The 22,244-nt window shown below is 39.1% G+C and overlaps 1 protein-coding gene across 2 annotated transcripts in view; it reads right to left on the bottom strand.

Annotated features, from left to right (window-relative positions):
* Positions 1 to 2,638: 2,638 nt before the first annotated feature.
* Positions 2,639 to 22,244, bottom strand: part of TSPAN9 (tetraspanin 9) — a 634,531-nt gene continuing 614,925 nt past the window's right edge. For both annotated transcript variants that reach the window (XM_075344268.1, XM_075344267.1), the window contains one exon: positions 2,639 to 15,109. In XM_075344268.1, the coding sequence (XP_075200383.1) occupies positions 15,038 to 15,109 (72 nt within the window). In that variant the 3' untranslated portion in view covers positions 2,639 to 15,037. The remainder of the gene's footprint in view (positions 15,110 to 22,244) is intronic.

Here is a 22,244-nt window from a genome sequence, read left to right as displayed (position 1 = left end):
TCATGGCCAAGTCATGTATGATTGCAAATTTTCTTTTATCCCGAGTATTTGATCCCCCTTTGACTCCACCCTCAAAGAAATGGAAAATCCACACCATTAATTCTGGTCTGCAATATATCCCCCATGTTGTTTGGGCCAACATTCTTACTCGATTCCAGAACCTCTGCACTTCCTTACATTCCCAGAGTCCATATAGCATATCTGTTTTCTCTGTTTGACATTTTGGACAACGTGCATCTCTACCCGGAATATTGAAACCTACAATAGCCCTATGTAAAATCCTAAACTGGGTGTCTCTCCAACCCTCGTTGGTGATGTGTTTCCGCTTTTGGACCCACCCTTTCAATATATTTCCCAAAACTTCTTGACCTTTCAGTTGTTTCTCCCATGATAAGGTACAACTATCCTCCCGAGATATTAATACCTCCCTAAGTGTTCGGTAAATTTGGGATACATTTACATTTGTAACCTCACATTCCAGGAGCTCATCAATCGGACTTTTGTTCCGTTCCCTTCCAACCTCGCCAAGATCTCTGATTACTCCAAACTTCAATTGCTCATACTGGATAATGTGAATGCTATTGAGGTCATATTTATCGAGCACTTCCCTTCCTGTCATCCACCGTCTCTCCTCCACATTCATAACATCTTGCATTCTCTTGATGCCCTTCTCTTTCCATCCCAGAAATAACTTGTTGTCTCGTCCCTGAGGGAAATTTGGGGATGCCCAGGGATTTAAATACTTAGACACCTTCCAGGAAAGTCCCAGTTTCTTTCTAACTAGTCTCCAAGTTAACATGGTGTCTCGGAATATGATAGAGTTTCTTATGTGACCCTCAGTCCTAGACAATGGGGTGTGGAGAATGGACTTCAGGTCCCATGGTGTTGCGTATTTGTTCTCCATGTCATGATCTGAGTGTCTACTTGTTCCTCTCAACCAGTCGATCACGTGTCTCATAATACACACCAGGTTATACCCCCTAACGTCCGGGAAATTGATTCCTCCCTCCTCCACTGACTTCATCAATGTTCGTAATTTTATTCTGGGTTTCCTTCCCCTCCACACAAAATCCGCATATGCTGCGTTAAGTCTGTTAACATCTTTTAGTTTTAATAGTAGCGGAATTGTCTGAAAAGGGATACAGCAGCCTAGGAAAGCTCATCATTTTTATCAAGTGGCATCTTGCCAGCAATGGTAAGGGTAAGCCTTTCCATCTCCTTAGTTGTGTTATGATTTTCCTGATCAGCGGGCCATAATTCATTTTATAAATTGTTTCCACCGTTCTCCCTATCTGCACTCCCAGATATTTGATTGATGTCTGTGCTATAGGGATCCCACATATACAACCATCTCTAAGATTTCTCCCAACAATACCATCACCTCCCCTCAAGAACAAGATCTCACACTTCTTTTTGTTTAACTTAAAGCCTGAGAATGATCCAAATTTTTCAATCATGTCAAGGGTTTGGGGTAAGAGTGGCTGGTTTTAATCAACAGAAGGTGGATGTACAGTACACGGCCGCTATCAGAAGACGTGCTGAGCTTTTCCGGCCGCCTGTTGCTGATGACTGCATCAAGAACAGCTGATCGTTGGGGGTGCCGGGTGTCCAACGTTGATGACCTATCCTAAGGATAGCCAATCATTGCTGAAATAATGGACAACCTCCTTAAGTTGTAACTTCATACCAGGAACAACTTATAAAACTTTCTCTATTGGAAACGGTCAGACCTATTTGTTTATCCATCATCTTCTGTGAGTAAAGTAAATCTCATGGACGTAAAAAGGTAAATTTTACATTTTTTTCTTACTAAATCTCTATACATTTTGGAGATGTAGACATTCATGACCTATCCTAAGGATAAGCCATCAATGTTGAAATAGACAATCTCTTTAAGCTGGAACTTCATACCAGGAACATCTTACAAAAATTTCTGTAATGGAAATGGTTTGACTTACTTGTTTATCAATCAACTTCTGTGAGTACGGTGGATCAATTTTTCTTAGTAAATCATTGACATTTTGGAGATTGAATATGAGGGCAGCTCCAGAGCTGAGCATTTCCGGCTGCCTGCTGCCAGAAAAGAACAGCTGATCATTAGGGGTGCCGGGTGTCGGACGTTGATGATCTATCCTAAGTATAGCCCATCAATGTTGAAGTAGTGGACAACTTCTTTAAGTTGGAATGTCATCCCTGGAGCATCTTACAAAATCTTCTCTACTGGAAACGGTCTGACCTACTTGATTATCCATCATCTTCTGTGAGTCAGGTGGATTTCACGAATGTAAAAGTAAAACCAAAGGTAAATTTGACAATTTTTCTTACTAAATCTCTATAAATTTTGGAGATGTAGACATTCAAGACCTATCCTAAGGATAGGCCATCCATGTTAAAGTAGTGGACAACTTCTTTAAATTGGAAAGTCATACCTGGAACATCTTAAAAAATCTTCTCTACTGGAAACGGTCTGACCTACTTGTTTATCCTTCATCTTCTGAAAGTACGGTGGATCTCACGAATGTAAAATTAAAACTAAAGGTAAATTTGACAATTTTTCTTAGTAAATCTTTATACATTTTGGAGATGGAATATGAGGGCACATTTGATTTCTTAAAAAATACACTCTGACAACATCAAATTTATTATATCACATGGTTTATTTTTTTTCTTATCATTATTACTAATACAAAATAATTTGTACAAAGGCTAACGTAAGTATTGCATAGAAGGAACACTGGAGTGAAAGAAAACCTGGATGGAATGGCACATTGGGATCCTAATATCTACCACATCAAAAAAATGGTTGAATTTGGCAGGGCATACAAAAATATCTTCAACTTTTATACATAGGGTTAAACATATTACCCAGTTAAAGAACAGAGAAAGAATTGATGTTATTTTTTGTAAATTTAGGTGCTTTTTTCTTAATGACCCAATCCAATATAACCTGTACAATACATGATATCATTGACAGATTTCCTGTAGGTAAACCTTCGTTATTGTACCTATAAAGAACAGCTTATTTATATTTTAGGATTCAAAGTCAATTTTTGACATTTTATTTTTTAAAGAGCAATTTTACACAACTGAATGACTTTATAAATGTGACATTTTTGATAGATCCCATTTTTTTATATTATAGTAACAGAATATTTGTATTTATTCCAGTAGAATTAGGTGTTGCGATACCTATATTGTGCAAATATCGTTTGTCGCATACTTTAAAGTTTAGTTCATTGTGGCTGCAATTTCTAATTCTTACACTATCTTTGCACCCCATAATATATAATTGCAGTAAATTACGGTAATTAATAAAAAAAATAAATAAAGTTGCAAGACACCTTATGGTTATCCATAAATTGGAAACTTGCAATTTTAACCAGCTTTTATTTTGCCCCATTGTAAATGGAATTGCACTGCACCACTCACCTCCAAATTTCTGCCCCTGCGAATGGAGCTTAGTAAGTAAGAAAAATATAGATGAACAAATCATTTCATCATGTTCACCCATTGCTACTCCATAAAACACTATGGGATAATCAATTTTGCATTAAAAAAAAAGAACAATAAATCACTAATCTGGCAATTCCATTTATTTAAAGCATCCTTAGTAGAGATGAGAGAATAAATTTGCCTGGAACTAACTTCTCGAATTTTACAAAGATCTGCACTAGCCAAAATACAAATTTTTTTGTAATTTGCTTCCACGTGGATTCAGAAATGTGGCCATTTTTTCATAAAAGGCCATCAAAATGTAAAAAAAAATCCTTATGATCGCCTTTTCACTCACCTTTACAGCCCTTTCACACTAACCCATCCGGTTGTCTCCACATCTTCAGATTGCCACCAGATCCATTGGTGCTCCGGACCTCTCTTGTTGGGACGGGACATTTGGCTCTGATGAGGCCCAGGTGGGTTGGCATGGTCATGGTGCACACCATGATCTTTGACACGCACTTGTGCCAAACCGTCCCGGAACTCATCAGACCTGGGAGTCCAGTCAACATGAGGATTGGGGAATTCAATGCAAGTGGCAACAATCTGAAGATGCAATGAGGATCGGATGGGTTACGGTGAGGTGTGGAGGGACCGCAGAGGTGAGTCATAAACTACAAATAAAGGTATTTTCTTGTTTTTCTTATTTTAATATATATTATGCTCTGTGATTTGGAAAGACACAAAATTTGCAGAGACGTTAACCATCAAAATGTAAAACAAATCTTTATAAATCGCCTTTTTGCTCACCTTTCTGCTCACCTTTACGGCCCCTCACAATCAACTGTATGGTTCCCTTCACTTCTTCAGATTGCCGACAGATCTGTTGAGTTCTCCGGGCCTCTCATGCAGGGCCAGGACTTCTGGTTTTGATGAGGAACCAGGTGGGTTGGCGAAATCATGGTGCACACCATGATCTTTGATGCGCACTTGTGCGTAAACCTTCCCGGGACTCATCAGATCTGGAAGTCAGGGCTCAACATGAGGAATGCAAGTGGCAACAATCTAAAGATGTAATGAGGACTGGATGGGTTACAGTGAGGTGTGGAGGTGCTGGAGAGGTGAGCAGTAAGGTACAAACAATGGTATTTTCTTATTTTTACACATATTGTGCTCTGGCATCTGGAAAGACACAATCCACAGAGAAGTTAGCTACATTTCCTAGGAAAATCTATACAAATTGGCAAGTTTGGATTTTGCCTGATCCGCTCATCTCTAGTCCTAACCAAACCGGCAAAAAATGTAACTAATTTTTACATGAAGATTTATGGACACGAAAAACAAAAACATTCTTTATAAATAAATTTGGATATATAAACCTAGCAAACAATGCCTTTTATATTGGAAAAGATATCCTCAAGCAGAGGGTGGCCTAGCATAAAAATAGAGTAGCAGCATGCATAGCATGATAAAATGCACAAACAATGTGTAAATTGTTAAAAACAAAATAAAAGCTCAACAGATATTTAAGCAAAAAAAAAAAAAATTGCTAACACCTCCTTCAGAAAAATAAATAAAAATAAAATGAAAAAAATTAATTTGGAGATGCCAACTTTAACTAAAGGAAAATAAAAACAATATTCTTAATAATGAATTAATTACACACTTTTTGTGAAAATTAGACAAGTGATCTTTATTCTTTGTTTTTTTTTACATGCCGTTTTGGTGCAAATTTTTTTGTAAAAATTATATATATTTTTTGTAATTAGTAGAGTTGAACTAATTTCCCTGAAATTCAATTTGGACAGATTTGCTAATTTAAGGGGGTAAATTAGACTTATACTCATCTTTCCTAAGACCTTCTCGAATCTTTTCCCAACACCGAGAACTGGACAGTTACAGGGAATAGAGGAGCAGAGAGGTATTAGATTTGTTTAACTCCTTTCCAGCTATTTGATTCATCCCCCCAAAAAATTGTAAAAATATTTGAAATTTTTTTGGAAAATTGGAGCCAAATTTTGCCTTGCGTCAACTCGCTCATCTCTAGTAATTAAAAAATTGTCGTACCCAATAACTTTGTTATTGTGGCCTCTAAATAATGGCAATATCTAAAATATAACTGTATAGAATACAAATATGTTATTCAGGAATTTAGTTTCAAAATTTCTAAATTCTAAAAAACCCTTTTTTTTACATTTGCAAATTTAAAACAATTTCTCCAAAAATATGAATGAACAATGACTGATTATTATTTGTGTAATATTTTAGTGATTATGTTAGACATTTGTCTTTTCAATACTTTTTATTTTACAGTCAACATTAAGTATTCTGTTGGGTGTTTTTTTTGTGTGTATTTACATGGGGTTTTTAAAAGTTATAAAAATAATTTTACAGGCTTTGTTCACACTACTGCCATAACTTCCTTTCGTAAAGGACGGATCCCAACCAATCCGTGCTGATCCCGCCGACTAGGGTCCATCAGCTTTTGATCAGGTTTCCAGTGTTTTTGACTCCATTATTCAAAAACAACAGAAACCTAATGAAAAATAAAGGGAAAAAAGTGCCATTATGAACAAAGCCATCATTTTTTAAATAACAAAAGATAACATAAGTTTTCTAAATTTGAGAAGGGAAAAAAGTTAATTTTTCCAAATTCTGAAAATCGAAAACGGTTAGAAAACAGTTAATTTGTCAACGATTCGATAACCAAAAATGGTAAGGTTTGACCTGTGAATATATACTCTGCATATATATACTGTAAAGTATCTTGACTTGATCAATGAACTCAAAAACATGCTAAAAGCGGAGAAAAAAAATGCTTAAAATACCAAGAAAATGTAACCTTTTTTTTGTATTTTTTTTAATAAAACAATTAACCACTGTAATAATAACAAGCAAAAAGGTGCAATTTTTTAAAAAATAAAGAATCAATGCATAATCTAAGAAATAATCAAAGACAAACTTAAAATTATTTTTCACATGATAAAATATTACAACATGTTGTATGGTTGGTTTTTGTGAATCCTATGTATTCAGTTATTTTACAGTACACTGCATATAAGTAAATATTGTACCTTTTTTTTAAAATCTAACATGCCGACAACATAAAATAAAAACATCAAGCGTGACCTATTTTATTGTAACAATTTCTAAAAAATAAAACAAAAACATTTCCTAATTTGTAAAACAAAAAAATAAATAAATGGCAAAAAAAAGAAATAGGCTATGCCACCACAGCAAAAAAAAAGAAAATAAAAAAAAGATATTGAAGAAATGGCTATAAAAATAATTTTAAAGTAATGCAATTCAATAATTGTAAATTTACAAGTTTTATAAGAATGTGTTATATAAATACATTTTACAAAAACCAACCTGTAGGTACGTTTTGAGATTTTATCAAGTATGAACTTTAAAATGGATGAATACTGTAGCTGAAATACTAAAAATATAAAGATAATTATATTTTTAATGCCTAACTTAATTTTTTATTTTTTTTGTTTAGCAAATTTTAGATGTAAAAATGTTAATATTGATTTGAGCGTGGGCAGAACTGCAATATAATGCACCGCCCATGAATAAGAGTGGTGCTAGTTCTCATACAATCCCTTTAACTTCGCTAACTTAGTCAAAGGGAGCAATTTAACTAGATAATACTGTCTAGTCCACTCATTTACCTCTTAGGTATTGACTATCGGGGTCTGACCAGGATACCATTGATGGTAGAAAGTGTCCTGGGTGTCATCGTTGCTGCTGTCTAGAGATGACTGAACCTTTGGAAGTTCAGTTCGGCAGGTAGAATCGAACTCTAAAAAAGTTTGGTTTGTGACCCCTGACTGGATCCGAACCTCAGTGAAAGTCAGTAATTGGGCAGTTCGTGGCTCCACCCACATGCAGCCAGCCATAAGCAGAACACTTCTGAGAGAGTATGAGCAGGGGTTTTCATTTTTTTGGGTGTGGGAACACTACTTCTGATTTTACCCCAAGTGCGAGCCATTCAAACACTACAAGAGGCTTGCACACGACAGAGTATCACTCATACCCAAGCACAGCGCTGCTCGATTGAGTGGTCTACACTCGTAGCTCACTCGAACTTCGAACCCGAACTTTGGGGTTTTTTTATAGTCGGTTTCTGAACCCGAACTCTGAACATCGAACCTCAGGTTCGCTCATCTCTACCCCTGGCACCTAAGAAGCCATTATGTCTTGGCCCATGAGTGGCTCGGTGAACCAAATTTTTACTCCAAGTGAAAGAAGATTACGGAATCTTTGGGTCTACCACAACATCTAGTCTAAAGATCTGATTTTAAGGGGTAATATTTATATATAAAAAAAATGTATATTGAGTTAAAAGGTATTTTGATTAAAAGGGGTTAATGATGAAGGACAAGTCAAGTAAGTCTACAACTACATCGATAACATCAACTTGATGTTAGCCACTTTAAGAAGGTTCTTAAATTTGCTTTTCTTTTTAGGGTCCTCAAAAGGATCTGATTTAAAGGGGTAATTTATAAAAAAAATGTAAAGGTATTTTGATTAAAGGGGGTTAATAATGAAGGACTAGTCAAGTAAGTCTACAACTACATCAATAACATCAACTTGATGTTAGTCCCATTAAGAAAGCTTTCCAATTTGCTTTTGTTTTTATGGTCCTCGAAGGATACGTTGATCATCACCAATCACTTGGCAGTAAGTGTAGAGTTTTTCTACAGAACCACCGCAGGAGAAAGAAAGTATTGCACATGAAAACAATGGGTTCCATATGTAATCCATGGATGTGCTCAGTCCTCCAGAGAGCCAAATGTTCTTTGTGGTGAGAACCCTTCTCTATTAACGCTATAGTGTATTTAAAAATAGGTATTCCAAACCGGACAATTTCTTTAAGGGTCGGCATACACACCAACAGTGGTTTATCTAAAAACCGCGTCCAAGACCAAGTTCTGTTTTAAAGAAGACTCTAAATTAGGCCTCGACCTCGGTAAAGAAGTTTCTTTTTAGCAGCAATTATGCTTATGTCAGTTTACATAGTAAAAATCGTAAATCTGACATGGTCCCATTTTTTTTATTTATTTTTCTTTTTAAAACACTTCAAATTTAAAGTAAACTGTATCTTAAACCTTTCTGGTTATGACTCTATGTCTTGTGTTTTTTTGAACTTTTACCAACATTATCTTCACCAAAAACATATACTTGGCATGGAACTTAAAAGGGTTTTCTCTCTTTCTCTGTTGCGCTCCTGACTGTTTGGCTGTACTGTGCGCTCTCGGATGCTGTAAACAGAGGTAGCTCCTGCAGCACTTGAGGAACGAACAAACTGAACCTGGCTGCATCCGGCGATCTGGCTAACCTCAGAGCAGCACAAACTGCATAGAAAAGAGCTTGTAAGTGGATCAATTGATCTGGCTAACCCCAGAGCAGCGCTTACAAACTCCAGAGAAAAGAGCTTGTAAGTGGATCCGGTGATCTGGCTGGATCCGGTGATCTGGCTAACTGCAGAGCAGCGCTTACAAACTCCATAGAAAAAAGCTTGTAAGTGCTGCTCTCCTTGCCTTAGAAACTGTTCACCACTGTAGAGGTGTCCAGCAGCCTAAGCAAAGTGTAGTAAACAACAGAATTAAGAATTCGATGTTTTTTTTAATAAGAAGTAAATTGCAAAGTTGTTTGTTTTTATTAACCCTTTGCAATTTAAATTTTTTTACAACATTAAGAAAACCCCTTTAGAGTGACTTTACACCTTTTAAGACCATTTCAATTTTCGGTCCAATACTCTTCATGACTAATTTCCTAATATATCTCTTTAAGGGTTGAAGCTTCCCTCAACATAACCATAGAGATATATGATAAAGAAAAAAATCTGGCTGCCTGTCGTCACCACTAGGGGGAGATTAAGAGCTCAGAGTCTACTTATTTAAGCTCCCCCTAGTGGACAGAGTGGAAAAATGAAGTAGCACAGAATTTTGGATGTAGATTTAATACTACATCTTTGCCTCTTTCATAAAAAAAAATAACATAATGAATTTCAAAGGAATGGTAGATTTATACAAGAACAAAGCCCAGTCACTTCTCCCTAAGTTCTTGAAGTATTTTTGAAAACATTTATATTTTGAAGTAATTTCTTTAGAACTGTTAACATTGGCTCTTAAAAGTCACTGTTGATCTTGTACATGTCACCCGTTGGGGGTCCGACAATTATTTTCCTAAAATGATGAGTTCCTGTCATCAGATTACAATAGAGAGGCATACATTCCTAATCTTGGCGACCCTCCGATAACTATAAATCAGACGTGTCATAAACATGTTAACTAAATTAATTCACATGATATTTTTGTGAAACTATGATTTGTTATGTATGCTTTACAGTAAAATTCCACCCTTGAAAGACATTTTTTTTTTCAAATAGATAGGTTCAACACTCTGTGCTGATTACGTTTGTATTATATTAGTAGCTGCTTAGAGTTCATTTTAAATATTCTGTCTGCCTGCAGCCACCACTAGGGGGAGCTGGAGATCTCAATGGTATGCATTAAACTCCTAGGCTCCCTCTAGTGGTGGCATTAGGTATAAATAATTTTAGCTCTATTCCTGTGCAGATAATTTGGAGCTCTGCATTGGAAAAGGGAAGTTCCAGAGATCATAAAGATTTATTCAAAAAGCACAAGATGCTGTACCTAAAAAAGCATGTTCAAAGGCAGATATTCTCTTTAAGCGTGACATATCATTACTTAGAGCTTTGTTGACTACTATGTTGAGATGACAATAGGTCAGGCCAAGTTGCAGGCAGTTCCATCTATGCACAAAATGTTGTTTGGTGCATTGAATCACACAAAATAGCCCAAATTTTAATTAACGACTATCCAATGTTAAAGGAACACACTCGGTGAATGTGTTTTATGACGAGTTTAGAGCAGATTAACACAAGAATACACTTTGGTGCCCTGTGAGTTTCTTTTAATCCAATTTGCAGGCAACATGTTGCAGAGCAGAAGTTGAGCAAATTGATCTACATTAATGGCAAAAGATTTGGTGTAACTAGTAACTTATTCATTGAAAAATCTCCTTATTTTGGGATTAGGAGTCCAGTAGGTGGTCCTACTCAGTAGGAAAAAAAAACGCCTACTGGACTCTTTAAACTTACAATGAGCAGAGTAAAGAAATAATGAATGAATGACTAGTTTTACGGAAACTTCTCCAAAAAATATAGATAAGACATTTTTCTTTTTTAACGTGATATTTTCAACACGATGACTTAGTGGACTATATCACACGATGGCTTAGCGGACTAACAGTGAATTACCGAAGCATTCTGGAATTCAATTGGATTCTCTCTGCTTATTACAGTTGAGCTGATTCTCAGGACCTTGGTCTAGTGGCCAAGTTGGCAGCTGGATCAGTGCCCTGTGCCCTTCGTGATATCTGTCCTGGTTACTGCTTACCGGTTCCATGTTCTGGAGGAAGTTTTCTAAACAAAGACCATCCAGCCTCCCCTTCCACCAGCCATTTCTTCTTCCATCAATTCTGAGGACATCAATCTGGAGAAGAGATCTTCTTCTGCCCTGGTGAAGAGGGGACGTAAGGGGAGGCGAGTAATGTTGCACTAGCATCCCTGCATCCCTCTACTCCTACATGCCAATATCCCAGGCACCTCTTTTGGTTGGTAAGCCCCCTCAAAACATTTTGGAGTGAGTTGTGCCACAAAGTCATGATGTTGTAAACCTACTAATCAGAAGAGGTGTGCCGGGGATACCGACATTAGGAAGTTTGCAGTGTTCTGATCTGCCGGCCACGGAGTACCGCCATGGCCACGGGACCAGGGTCCTCCTAATTATTTTTCACAACTCTAGTGCTTAGGTCAACACATTTAATTTTTAGGTATTTCAATATAGAGTATGCTGCTTGTAATGCTTGACAATGAATAGTTGCTGTGGAATTATTTCAATTTCACCTCTATGTCGGAATGTTATTTAATACGAGGTTTCTACATCTGGTGTCACAGGAGAAAAACACCAGCAAGAGCACCAGATGACTGGAAGCTTCTAGTACAGTCATATTTTCAACAACAGAGAAGATACACAAGTTTCAAAATGTCACATATTTTCTAGTTAAACACATTTTCCCCAATGTTTTTCCTCATCCGTTTAGCGTGGGACATGACTCATTCCATTTCATGAGTACGATTAGATAAAAGCTGTGATGTAGGGCAAATCCACGATGAATACAAGGACATCAATAGAAACTGCTTATTTCTTCTCGCTCATTTGTCACGAGTTTGTAAAGCAGCAAAATGTAAGCAGTGCCCTCACCACAGACCAAATTATGGGCATTGTTAAAAGAAGCAGCAATGAGACTTAGAGGTATGTGCTGAAGTGTTTAGCGGGAATGTCCTTTGAAATATTTTACACGGTTTGTAAATGCATTAGAAAAGAATGTGTGCAAAGAAACAGGTCTGTGTCTGTATATATACAGATGTGTCCTCTTACCTTTCCTCAAATTTTTTAAAATGCAAATTCAGTACATGACATGCTAGGAGAACTCTCACGGGGCAAAATTCACATCACACATATAACATAAACATCTCCCGACAGAGTATCACAAAATCATACACTTATAACCTAAACATCTCCTGACAAAGTATCACAAAATCATACACTTATAACCTAAACATCTTCCGACAGAGTATCACAAAATCATACACTTATAACCTAAACATCTCCCAACAGAGTATCACAAAATCATGTTTTTTTGTCTTTTTTTTCAATTCATCTCAGGATATATGAAGTCAAGAGGAAAGATAAGGAAGGACGCATCTGCATTTGGTATGTGATAGAGCAATAATCCATGCAAACTGTTCCACATGCTTTTATTCTCATGGTGGCCAGCAGATATCCTACCAAAACTCATAAACAAAGAACATCTGTTCAACTGTTGTCATGGATTGAACTCGATGGACTTAAGTCTACCTTCAACCTTAAACACTATGAAACTATCAAACTGTGGTCAATATGAGCCATAAACATTTTCCTCTTCCTTTCCGAAAAGGATCATTCTCAGATATTTGCCGCAACGTGACCTTGATCTAGCTGTAGAATTTGGCCACTCGTGGTCACTTTTAGAGGTACCGTTCACTAATAGTGAACTGATAGGATATATTCTCATGAATACTGGTTAGGTAAATAAAATGACTACCCCCATCAATTCCTAGAAAATCCATTGACTTCACATGTGATCTAGCTGTAGAATATGGCCACTCGTGGTCAGGTTTAGAGGTATCTACAAGAGAATGGATAGGGTACATTCACATGAATACTGGATGTGTAAATAAAATGACTACCCCATCAATTCCTAGAAAATACATTGACTTCACATGTGATCTAGCTGCAGAATTCGGCCACTCATGGACAACGTTAGAGGTATCTACCAGTGAACAGATAGGGTACATTCTCATGAATACTGGTTAGGTAAATAAAATGACTACCCCATCAGTTCCTACACAATCCATTGGCTTCACATGCCTCATTACTGGTTCATCCAGAATTATCTCATGATACGTCTTATAGTCATGACATGTCGTTAAGCCTACCACCACTTTTTTGGCTACAAACGTACTTTAGGACTCCTTGAATATAGACATCCGTTAGAAAACTTCCTTCTTAGCTAAAAGTCATTGTCTCTTTAGATGCAACATCAGCTAGGTACATCATGAATTGCGACTTACAGAAACATATTTTCATCAGTGTCAACATCATCAACCTGAATATGCGGTTACTGTGTAGATTTTCGAGACCTTCTTTCCAAGTCCCTCTGGAATAATAACATGCTTTTTTTGTCTTCAAGTACACAATACTTATTATGACAAGTATTCACTGTATTGTTAATGCCTCTCGGAGATTATGAAATATCGCAAAATGGATTGGTGCTTTGAAGTGCATTTCCACCCAAATCATATGTCTACAGAGAGACAATGAAAAAAGATGTCAAATTTAGGAGCCACATTCATAATAATAGTTGCCAACAGTACTGAATTTACTAAGACAATCCTACATTTTTGGAAATAATCCAGGCATGTCCTGGTCTGAAAAGAGGCAGGATTTATATAAACCCTGCCCAAAAGTGGGAGTACCCATTGATTTTGGGCCAGTTCTAGACGCAGGACTTACATTTCCCTATTTTACCCATGGAGATCTTAGTAAAAATGCATAATACAGTCAAATTTCAGTGTGTATAGCAGCCCCCCACTTCTTGTAGATGATCACTTGATCCAAGGGGAGTAGAAGGGTCACAATATGAACACCATTCCTTTGGGTATGTGCACAGAAAGCTGTTTTTTATTTTTTTGGGGGGGGGGGGTCAAAGCCAACAATTTTTATACTAGAAACAGCTTCAAGACATTTTAGGAAATTTTTGTTTCCTGAAGCGGTTTCTAAAAATTTTTGAAACGTCTTAGAAAAGTTGGTGGTTTTTTGCAGCCTTTTAATTTGGCAGAGCCTAAATCAGAACTTGCTTCCTTTTTTACCCCAGCAGTCCTTTTTCAAAAGCTGAATTGGAAAAAAATTGTTCAAAAGTATAGTGGTTTTATACAAAAGAAATTAAGAATTTCTTTTAGCAATTTTTCAACCAGTTTTTAAAGTAGACTAGCTCCAAAAAACTCAGTGTGCACAAACCCTTAGGATACTTATGTCCGGGCTGATAAAAACACAATACAGTTCTTTGTTCCATATTTACAGGATAGTTGTCACTTTCTTATCCCTGATGATATAATTTAGGTGGAACAACACTTTAAAAATTAACATTTGAATATATAAAAATAACTCAATATAATCAATATACCTTTACATTGTAAAAAAACAGTGACATCTTTGATGCAAACCTTACGCTTGATTAGCTCAAAGGTAACTTGGCTACGGTATATAACCCCAAAAAACAGTTTTTCAATTTCTACACTGTATCTGAAAAAGAGACACTTATTTCGGACCCTACTTAACTGCAGATGCACCCTTTAAAGATCATACAGAACTGTAGTTTTGTGGTTAAAAGAACAATTATGGTAAATTAACAAAAAAAAAAAGCAAAAATAAAGACAATTAAGTTTGAAAAACATGTCTAGTTCTAATCAGAGTAACAAAAAAAGTGTCCCATAAGGTACAATAAAAAATTTTCAGTCCATTCCATGCAAACTGGATCATGTCACCGATATGGTGGGATCCAGTTTTCAATGGCTTTCTTAAGTCATCCATTTTTGTAAAGTTCTTCGACCTATATTTTTTTCGAAAATTCAAAAATGTTCCAGAAGCGTAAGCATATCCGTCATGTATTGGAAGGAGTCTTAAGTCTATTAGTAAGCAAAGCTCAAGTCTTTTTGTTTTTGTTTTTTTTTATCTTCAGACGTTCAAGAAGATTGTTAAGAGCGGGAAACTGGCTCTAAACATTTCCTTTCTTCTTTGGCAAATTAATAGCAGGTGTAAAAACATAAGTCAGGTATCGGTAAAGTTTCAACTGTGACGGGAGTCTGGAGACCAATGTTCGGATTCCTTGGTTCTTGACATAGTTTTATGGCAAAGTATATTTTATTTACTGTATACAGACGTCTTTTTTTTTTTTTGAGGCGCCCTTAGGCGTCGTATTTTTTGCCAGTCCAGTGGATTTGCTGGAAGAGGATCATAGAAAAGGCCATTGCGAGTATCTGAAAGAGACAACAAATGGAATTAAGTCAATATTACATCCCGCGGATAGAAACCTCCTGTGGATAAACAGGTTCAATTTATACAACGGGATTACTTTATGTTTCATGGCCTGTTGCTCCGATTCTGGTATCCAAGGCAGAGTAAATCTGTTTACAGAGTAACGTCTTTATCAAGTTTAAAAAAAGAATGCATCCGTCAAAACTTTTGCTAATTCCCTCGACCCTCGTAATTATATTGATCCGGAGATGGTCGGATGAAAGACCTTTGTGCAATTATTTCAAGTACTTGATATAAAGGGACAACAATAACTTCTCTCTTGGCTCGGAAGTCGAAATCCGACCTTGTACAAATGTGAGAATGCGGATCCTAAATCTGAAAATGATATCTACCCATAGTTGTATTAAAATGAAAGGATCTCAAATATCCTTCAGTAAAAATAGATTGATAAGATATCCTTTCATGAGATGGGGAATCTCCTCTCGTAAAAAAAAAAAACCAAAAGTCTTTTGTTACATCTGTCGAGTAAAGTAAATAAAACTAACAATGGAAAGGGGGACATAGCTTAGTGATCACCGGATTAAAGAAAATGGCTAGGATGTCAAGAATGTGAGGGAAGTAGTCAACTTGGCTCATAAACTTGTGAGCCAAGTTGACCCCTATGAGGGTGGTCGGAGAACTGGGAATTAGTTACTATAAAATTCAACTTTTGGCTAATATTGTGCACATTCTTTACAAACCTATTGCCTATTATTGTAGGTTCCATGCCCATAATTTAGCCCACACCTTTCCATTGAGGTCTATTGTGCCTATATCTAAGTTTAGCCTAATTGTGTCCCAATGAAATAGAGTCAGGTAGCTCCAAAGTCGAACCTGTGGGCAAATAATTATCTGGTGCCTTGAACTCTAAAAAAACAAGTAGGCTACACCTTCCCCTAAGACAAACCAAAAAACTTTTGTGCCTTCAGCATAATTTGAATGTGATTGCGTCTCATTGCATTAGATGTTCGAGTGAAAATAAATGGGTACAGGGTTGTACTGTCGAAAAGCGGTAGACTTGTTATTACATCTCTGAACCTATGGGTAGATTGTCTCATGTCTTGGACTTCAGCCATTAAGTAAGCCACACCAGGGCTACCTATAGCTATAAATTTGGCTTTGTTTGTGTCTCGTTTCACTAGACCTTTAAGAGAAATGGAGCAGGTTTTGCTGTATTAGTGTCACGATAGTGTCGAATCCGCAGATTACAGCTTGTGTTGGAGCGGATTTACTTTCACTTGATGCTAAAAGGGTTAAGGACTCATTCCTTTCTGGCTGATATTACTCATACTTAATTACAGCTGTGGCATCTTGTCTTCACACCCTTCCGCTATATTTACCCATTCCTGGCTTTACTCCATGCTGGTGATAGAATCTTTATACTGACAACTTTGAAGGAGCCTGTCTCTGCACTAGCTGAGCTGTCCTTTCATTTGAGCTATGAAAGTTCCTGTTGAAGAAACCTAGAAGTGCTTTTTGTTGTATATTTCCCCACCTTGTTGGTCTTACTTTCCTTGGGTTGTTTTATTGTAGTAGTGGGACTAGTGACTCATTGACCTACTCACTAGTCAGGGTAAGTTCAGGATCAGCGAGGGCCTACGCATGTGATGGCGTATGGGGTTAAGGACCCATCTAGGAATGTTAGGGAGCTCTGGGATCAGTTACAGGTCATTATGAGATGGTAACCACTGTCGCTATCGCCAGGGCATTCCTCTACATCTTCCCTGATTTTCCCCCTGTGTGTTGCGCCACATGCCAGGTGTTCCCTTGCCCCAGTGTGACATTTAGCCATCTATTACTGGTGTGTAATTTTACATTTGTTGGCTTTTTAATGGTAAAATATAAGAAGTCTCTTGCCATCCTACCAGAACACATGATTACTCTTAACTTGAGCTCATATTTAGAAGCTACATTTAGTCATACTTGACCTAATTGACAAGATACAAATAGTTAAAAAAGTTAACTGGAAATACTAACCCCATGAGTTAGTTCATGTGCAATATGATTACACATGTTTAAAATATCCTTGTCGGAGGCGTAACTTGAAGCTTTTGGGCCCCAATGAAAAATATGTAATGAGGCCCCACACTTACCACTTGTTATTTATAATATTGAAGTTTTTAATGTGGCACTTTAAGGTACCGGGGCTCTGGTATGACTTTAAATACCATGTCCCTGGTCCTTACTGAAACCCTATTGTTCAAAATGAGCCTATGGTATCACCAGGGTGAGGGGTTTTGTTGGGTTTAAAATAGAGAACCTGGAAATAAATTCACAAGACCCAGTCCAGCAGCCAGGTCAGTAATATCTGGCCACAGACAACCGCCTTCTACCTCTACCCTTACCACCTTTACACCATCCACAGTTCTCCTTTTGATTAGCTGGCAAGGCGCGATATCTCATGTCCATAACGCGGCAATGATGAAAATGACACAGCAGGCTCTTGTCCAGCAGCTAGAGATTATCAACCCCAGTGCTGGTCTTGGTCTTGCAAATCCATTTGAAACAGCTCTAGAATAGTGTCAAGATGACTATGGGATAGCAGGCAACGGGGGCTTCTACGCTGACCCTCAAGCTAGGAAGCCCTAAGCTATCCCCCTAATCTCAGGAATACACCTGATAGTGGAGATGCCTGAGTCTCCTTCCTGGCCCTACCCCTGACCAGTCGTGATGTTATACCCCCTCCCCCAGGGAGGAACGGGACAGGAGGGGAATGAAACCCACAGAAATAGACAGACAGGGGAAACCAAAACTCTGTAACTCAGCACGCACACACATATATAAGACATAAGATATATAAGACAATAAGAGATTAAGAGGAAAATGGTGGAGAGCCCTGAGTCTCCTTCTTGGTCCTGTTCTTGACCAGTCCTGATCTGATACCCTTCTGCCAGGGAGGGAAGAAATAGGAGTGAGATGAAACCCACTAAAATAGACAGACAGGGCAAACCAAAACTCTGTCACTCAGCACACACACAAAGGTATAAGACAGTAAGGGATTGGGAGGAAAACAAGAGCCAGAAGGAAGCAACAAGACAACCAGGGTAAACTCAGCAACCACTCAAAGCAAAAAGCAACACTTTCACCAGAAAGTCTGGGACACCAAAGCTCACAGACCAACACAGAATAAACTATAGCTGGCATGGGTAGAAGTTTAATCCAGCATAAATAAGAGGGAAGCAGATGACATTGGCTTCCCCACCATATGTGATCAAAGGAGCCTAAAATACAGGCTAGCAGATGTTAACTCCTAAAAGCCTGGCTATGAATCAGCACACAGCAGGTCGAAGCCAGAGTCTGCCTGTGTTGATTCCAGACACCAGAGTGTCAGAATCTGCAATGTGAACAAAGCCCGACAACACCATGACAGTCAGAGACGTTTGTGGAAAACTCTGTGTGACAAACAGAGACATCCCACCAATATCTTTCCATATTAAGAGTATAAGCAGCCAACTTGGTGGCCCTCCATAATTCGATGAGATGCCATATCATCCTCAGCTTATATTATAGTGTTTTGCACAGTCAGATTCTATTAGATCAACCTAGGGCATCCCAAGTTTTCTTTCTATGAATATGTCAGCAAGGAGCAATCAATACTTTTTGGATTGTATAATCCTGTCGATGAGCAGTGAGCACTAATATTTCTATTTCCCTAATATGATAATGAAATTTTTGTCATTTGTTGCAATTATTCACGATCACTATATTCCAGAGAGCCGCATGGCTGCATCGATTGTTTAAGAAGGTAAGAATTAAGTAAGAAAAATAATGTAGATGTGTTGAGACTTTACATTGCCAGAGGGATTAAGATCATTTCCTGCACATAAATGCTGATTGCCAGAAATGCTGACGGTACGCTAGAATAGCAAAAGCCTGAAAATGTAAAATGCAGAAATCTTGCACAAGAAAATTCATACAGATGTATCTTCTAACAATTGCTGATCCTGATGCTTAAGGGGGTTTTACACGTAACGACATATCTAACGATATGTCGTCGGGGTTACAGAATTCGTGACGCACATCCGGCGTCGTTAGCGACGTCGTTGCGTGTAACAACTCCGAGCGAGTGTTAACGATCAAACATACTAACCTAATCATTGATCGTTGACACGTCGTTCATTTTCAAAATGTCGGTCGTTGTGGACGTAGGTTGTTCGTCGTTCCTGAGGTAGCACACATCGCTACGTGTGACACCCCAGGAACGACGTACAACAGCTTACCTGCGTCCTCCGGCAACGAGGTGGGCGTGTCGTTAATGCGGCTGGTCACTGCCCCTCCGCTTCTATTGGCGGGCCGCTGTGTGACGTCGCTGTGATGGTGCACGGACCTCCCCCTTAACGAAGAGGTTGTTCGCCGCCCACAGCGACGTCGCTAGGAAGGTAAGTATGTGTGACGGGTGTTAGCGATATTGTGCGACACGATCAGCAATTCGCACAAACGACGGGGGCGGGTGCTTTCACGAGCGACATCGCGAGCAATGTCGCTGCGTGTAAAGCAGCCTTTGGAGATCTAGTAGCTGCCATGTCTTTATTAAAAAAATATAGGTGGTTTGGTAATTATGGCACCTCCTAGGCAAAATGGTTCAAGACAAACCATGTGGACAGATTAGTGACTCCTTTCAGTGCACAACTGCCATGACTGTAACCACTGGTGGACACAGAGAGAAGAGGGCCCCTGTGCAAGAACAATATATGGGCTCTTTGCAGCCCAAGAGCTCATAAAAATGCAAAATTGCACCTGCTTTGGTGGTAGAAATGGGCCTCCTGACCTCCTGAGCTGCACAGGTTGCCCCATTGATATGTCTGCCCCAACCGTGACCATGTTTTCCCATTTATCCAATCAGGTTGGGTGACACCATCTCTATTTCTACATGGTTGACTTTAATCTAATATTCTCTGATATCAGGCATTTCAGACTCAGAAAAGACTAGAGTTTATTAGGCCCCCAAAACATGCCCATAGCCCCAATATTGCCAGGAAAATCCTACAAAAGGAAAGAAAAGATGGTAAAAAAGTGGGTATTTCTTGCCAAGAAATGCCCCCAAAAGTGTGCAGTTTGCAGAGGTTGTTGGTGGTCTACAGGGCAGATCTTAAAGGCAGATCTTAAATGTCGAAATTTGGTGTACTGAAATGTTGACAAGTATGAGACCCATTGGAGGAACTTAGTTCATGTGTATGGGACATATTTCTTTTATTTAGCCCTGTTAATACATTTTCTGTGTCCCTGTCATAGAAGAATGAAAATCCCAGAAACAGGGATATATCCATGAGCCAAGGGTTCTTGGTGCCAGGAGGTTAACAACAAGCCTCTCGGTTGTTTAGAAACAGAGCCTACGACTAAGGGGTACTTTGCACACTACGAAATCGCAGGTGCGATGTCGGTGGGGTCAAATCGAAAGTGACGCACATCCGGCGTCGCTGTCGATATCGGAGTATGTGAATCCTTTTTACTACGATTAACGAGCGCAAAAGCATCGAAATCGTATGATCAGTGTAGCGTCGGTCATTTCCATAATTTCGGAAGGACCGATGTTATGATGTTGTTCCTCGTTCCTGCGGCAGCACACATCGCTGTGTGTGAAGCCGCAGTAGCGAGGAACATCGCTTTACCTGCGTCCCGGCTGCAATGAGGAAGGAAGGAGGTGGGCGGGATGTTTACGCCACCCCCCTGCTTCTATTGGCCACCTGCCGTGTGACGTCGCTGTGACGCCGCACGACTTGCCCCCTTAGGAAGGAGGCGGTTCGCCGGCCAGAGCAACGTCGCAGGGCAGGTAAGTGCATGTGAAGCTGCCGTAGCGATAATGTTCGCTTCGGCAGCTATCACAAGATATCGCAGTTGCGACGGGGGCGGGGACTATCACGCTCGGCATCGCAACCATCGGCTTGCGATGTCATAGTGTGCAAAGTACGCCTAAGAACTGAAACTTTGCTTTGGGTAAAGTTGGCCAAACACATTAGATAGTTGTTGCCTGAACGATGCTTTGGCCGAACTTGGGCAAACGCTTTAGATCACTGTTGGCTGAACAATGCTTTGGCCGATCTTTGGGCAAACACATTAGATGGCTGTTGACTGAACGATACTTTGGCCAATTTTTGGGCAAACATTAAATGGCTGTCGCCTGAACGATGCTTTGGCCAATCTTGGGAAAACATATTAGATCACTGTTGGCTGAACAATGCTTTGGCCGATCTTTGGGCAAACACATTAGATGATTGTTGGTTGAACGATGCTTTGGCTGATATTTGGGCAAATATTAAATGGCTGTTGCCTGAACGATGCTTTGGCTGATTTTGGGCAAACACATTAGATCACTATTGCCTGAATGATGCTTTGGCCGACATTGAGCAAACGCATTAGATCACTGTTGGCTGAACAATGCTTTGACCGATCTTTGGGGAAAGACATTAGATGGCTCTTGGCTGAACGATACTTTGGCCAATATTTGGGCAAATGCATTAGATGACTGTTGAATGAACAATGCTTTGACCGATCTTTTGGCCAATGCATTATGGCTGTTGGCTGAATGATGCTCTGGACGATCGGTCGGCCCACATCCATCTCCGTTGGCACTCACTTGATCCAGGGCTCTTGTGTTCTTGAGGGGTCACCTCGTGACATCTTTGATAAAACAGTCCAATTGCCAGTCCAAAATCAGACATGCTGTAGGGCCGGCATCCCTGCAGGAATGCCGACTTACTCACCCCCCTGGCTGGTTCGCGTCCTCTGGTTCGCGTCCTCTCCTGGCCATCCCTGTGTGCTGCTGCCTCCTTCCCCTCCTAGGGCCTGTGCATGCAGCCCAAGTATCCCAGGAGCATGCGTAGGGAATACGTGTGCACACTGGCCTACATCTTAAAAGGCTGGAGTGCTATTTTCAGGAAATGCCTCTCAGCCTATGGCTGAGAGGCCCTGTGTATTTAAGGCACCCTCCTATTAGGGGAGGTGCCTGCACAACACCTTAGTTAGTCTGTATATCAGTTTGTCTAGCTTTAGTGCAATGGTATTATTCGGGGGTATTTTCCTAAAGTGCTGTGCAAATTTTTCCAGCAAATGTGGCAAAATGCAGGTTGAGGCTCAGATGCAAATATGAACAGAGCCTTA

The sequence above is a fragment of the Anomaloglossus baeobatrachus genome, chromosome 4 (genome assembly GCF_048569485.1).
Source record: "Anomaloglossus baeobatrachus isolate aAnoBae1 chromosome 4, aAnoBae1.hap1, whole genome shotgun sequence".
Taxonomy (NCBI): Eukaryota; Metazoa; Chordata; class Amphibia; order Anura; family Aromobatidae; genus Anomaloglossus; species Anomaloglossus baeobatrachus.
The sequence above is the reverse complement of the archived record's forward strand: the minus strand, read 5'-3'. Positions and strand labels throughout refer to the sequence as shown.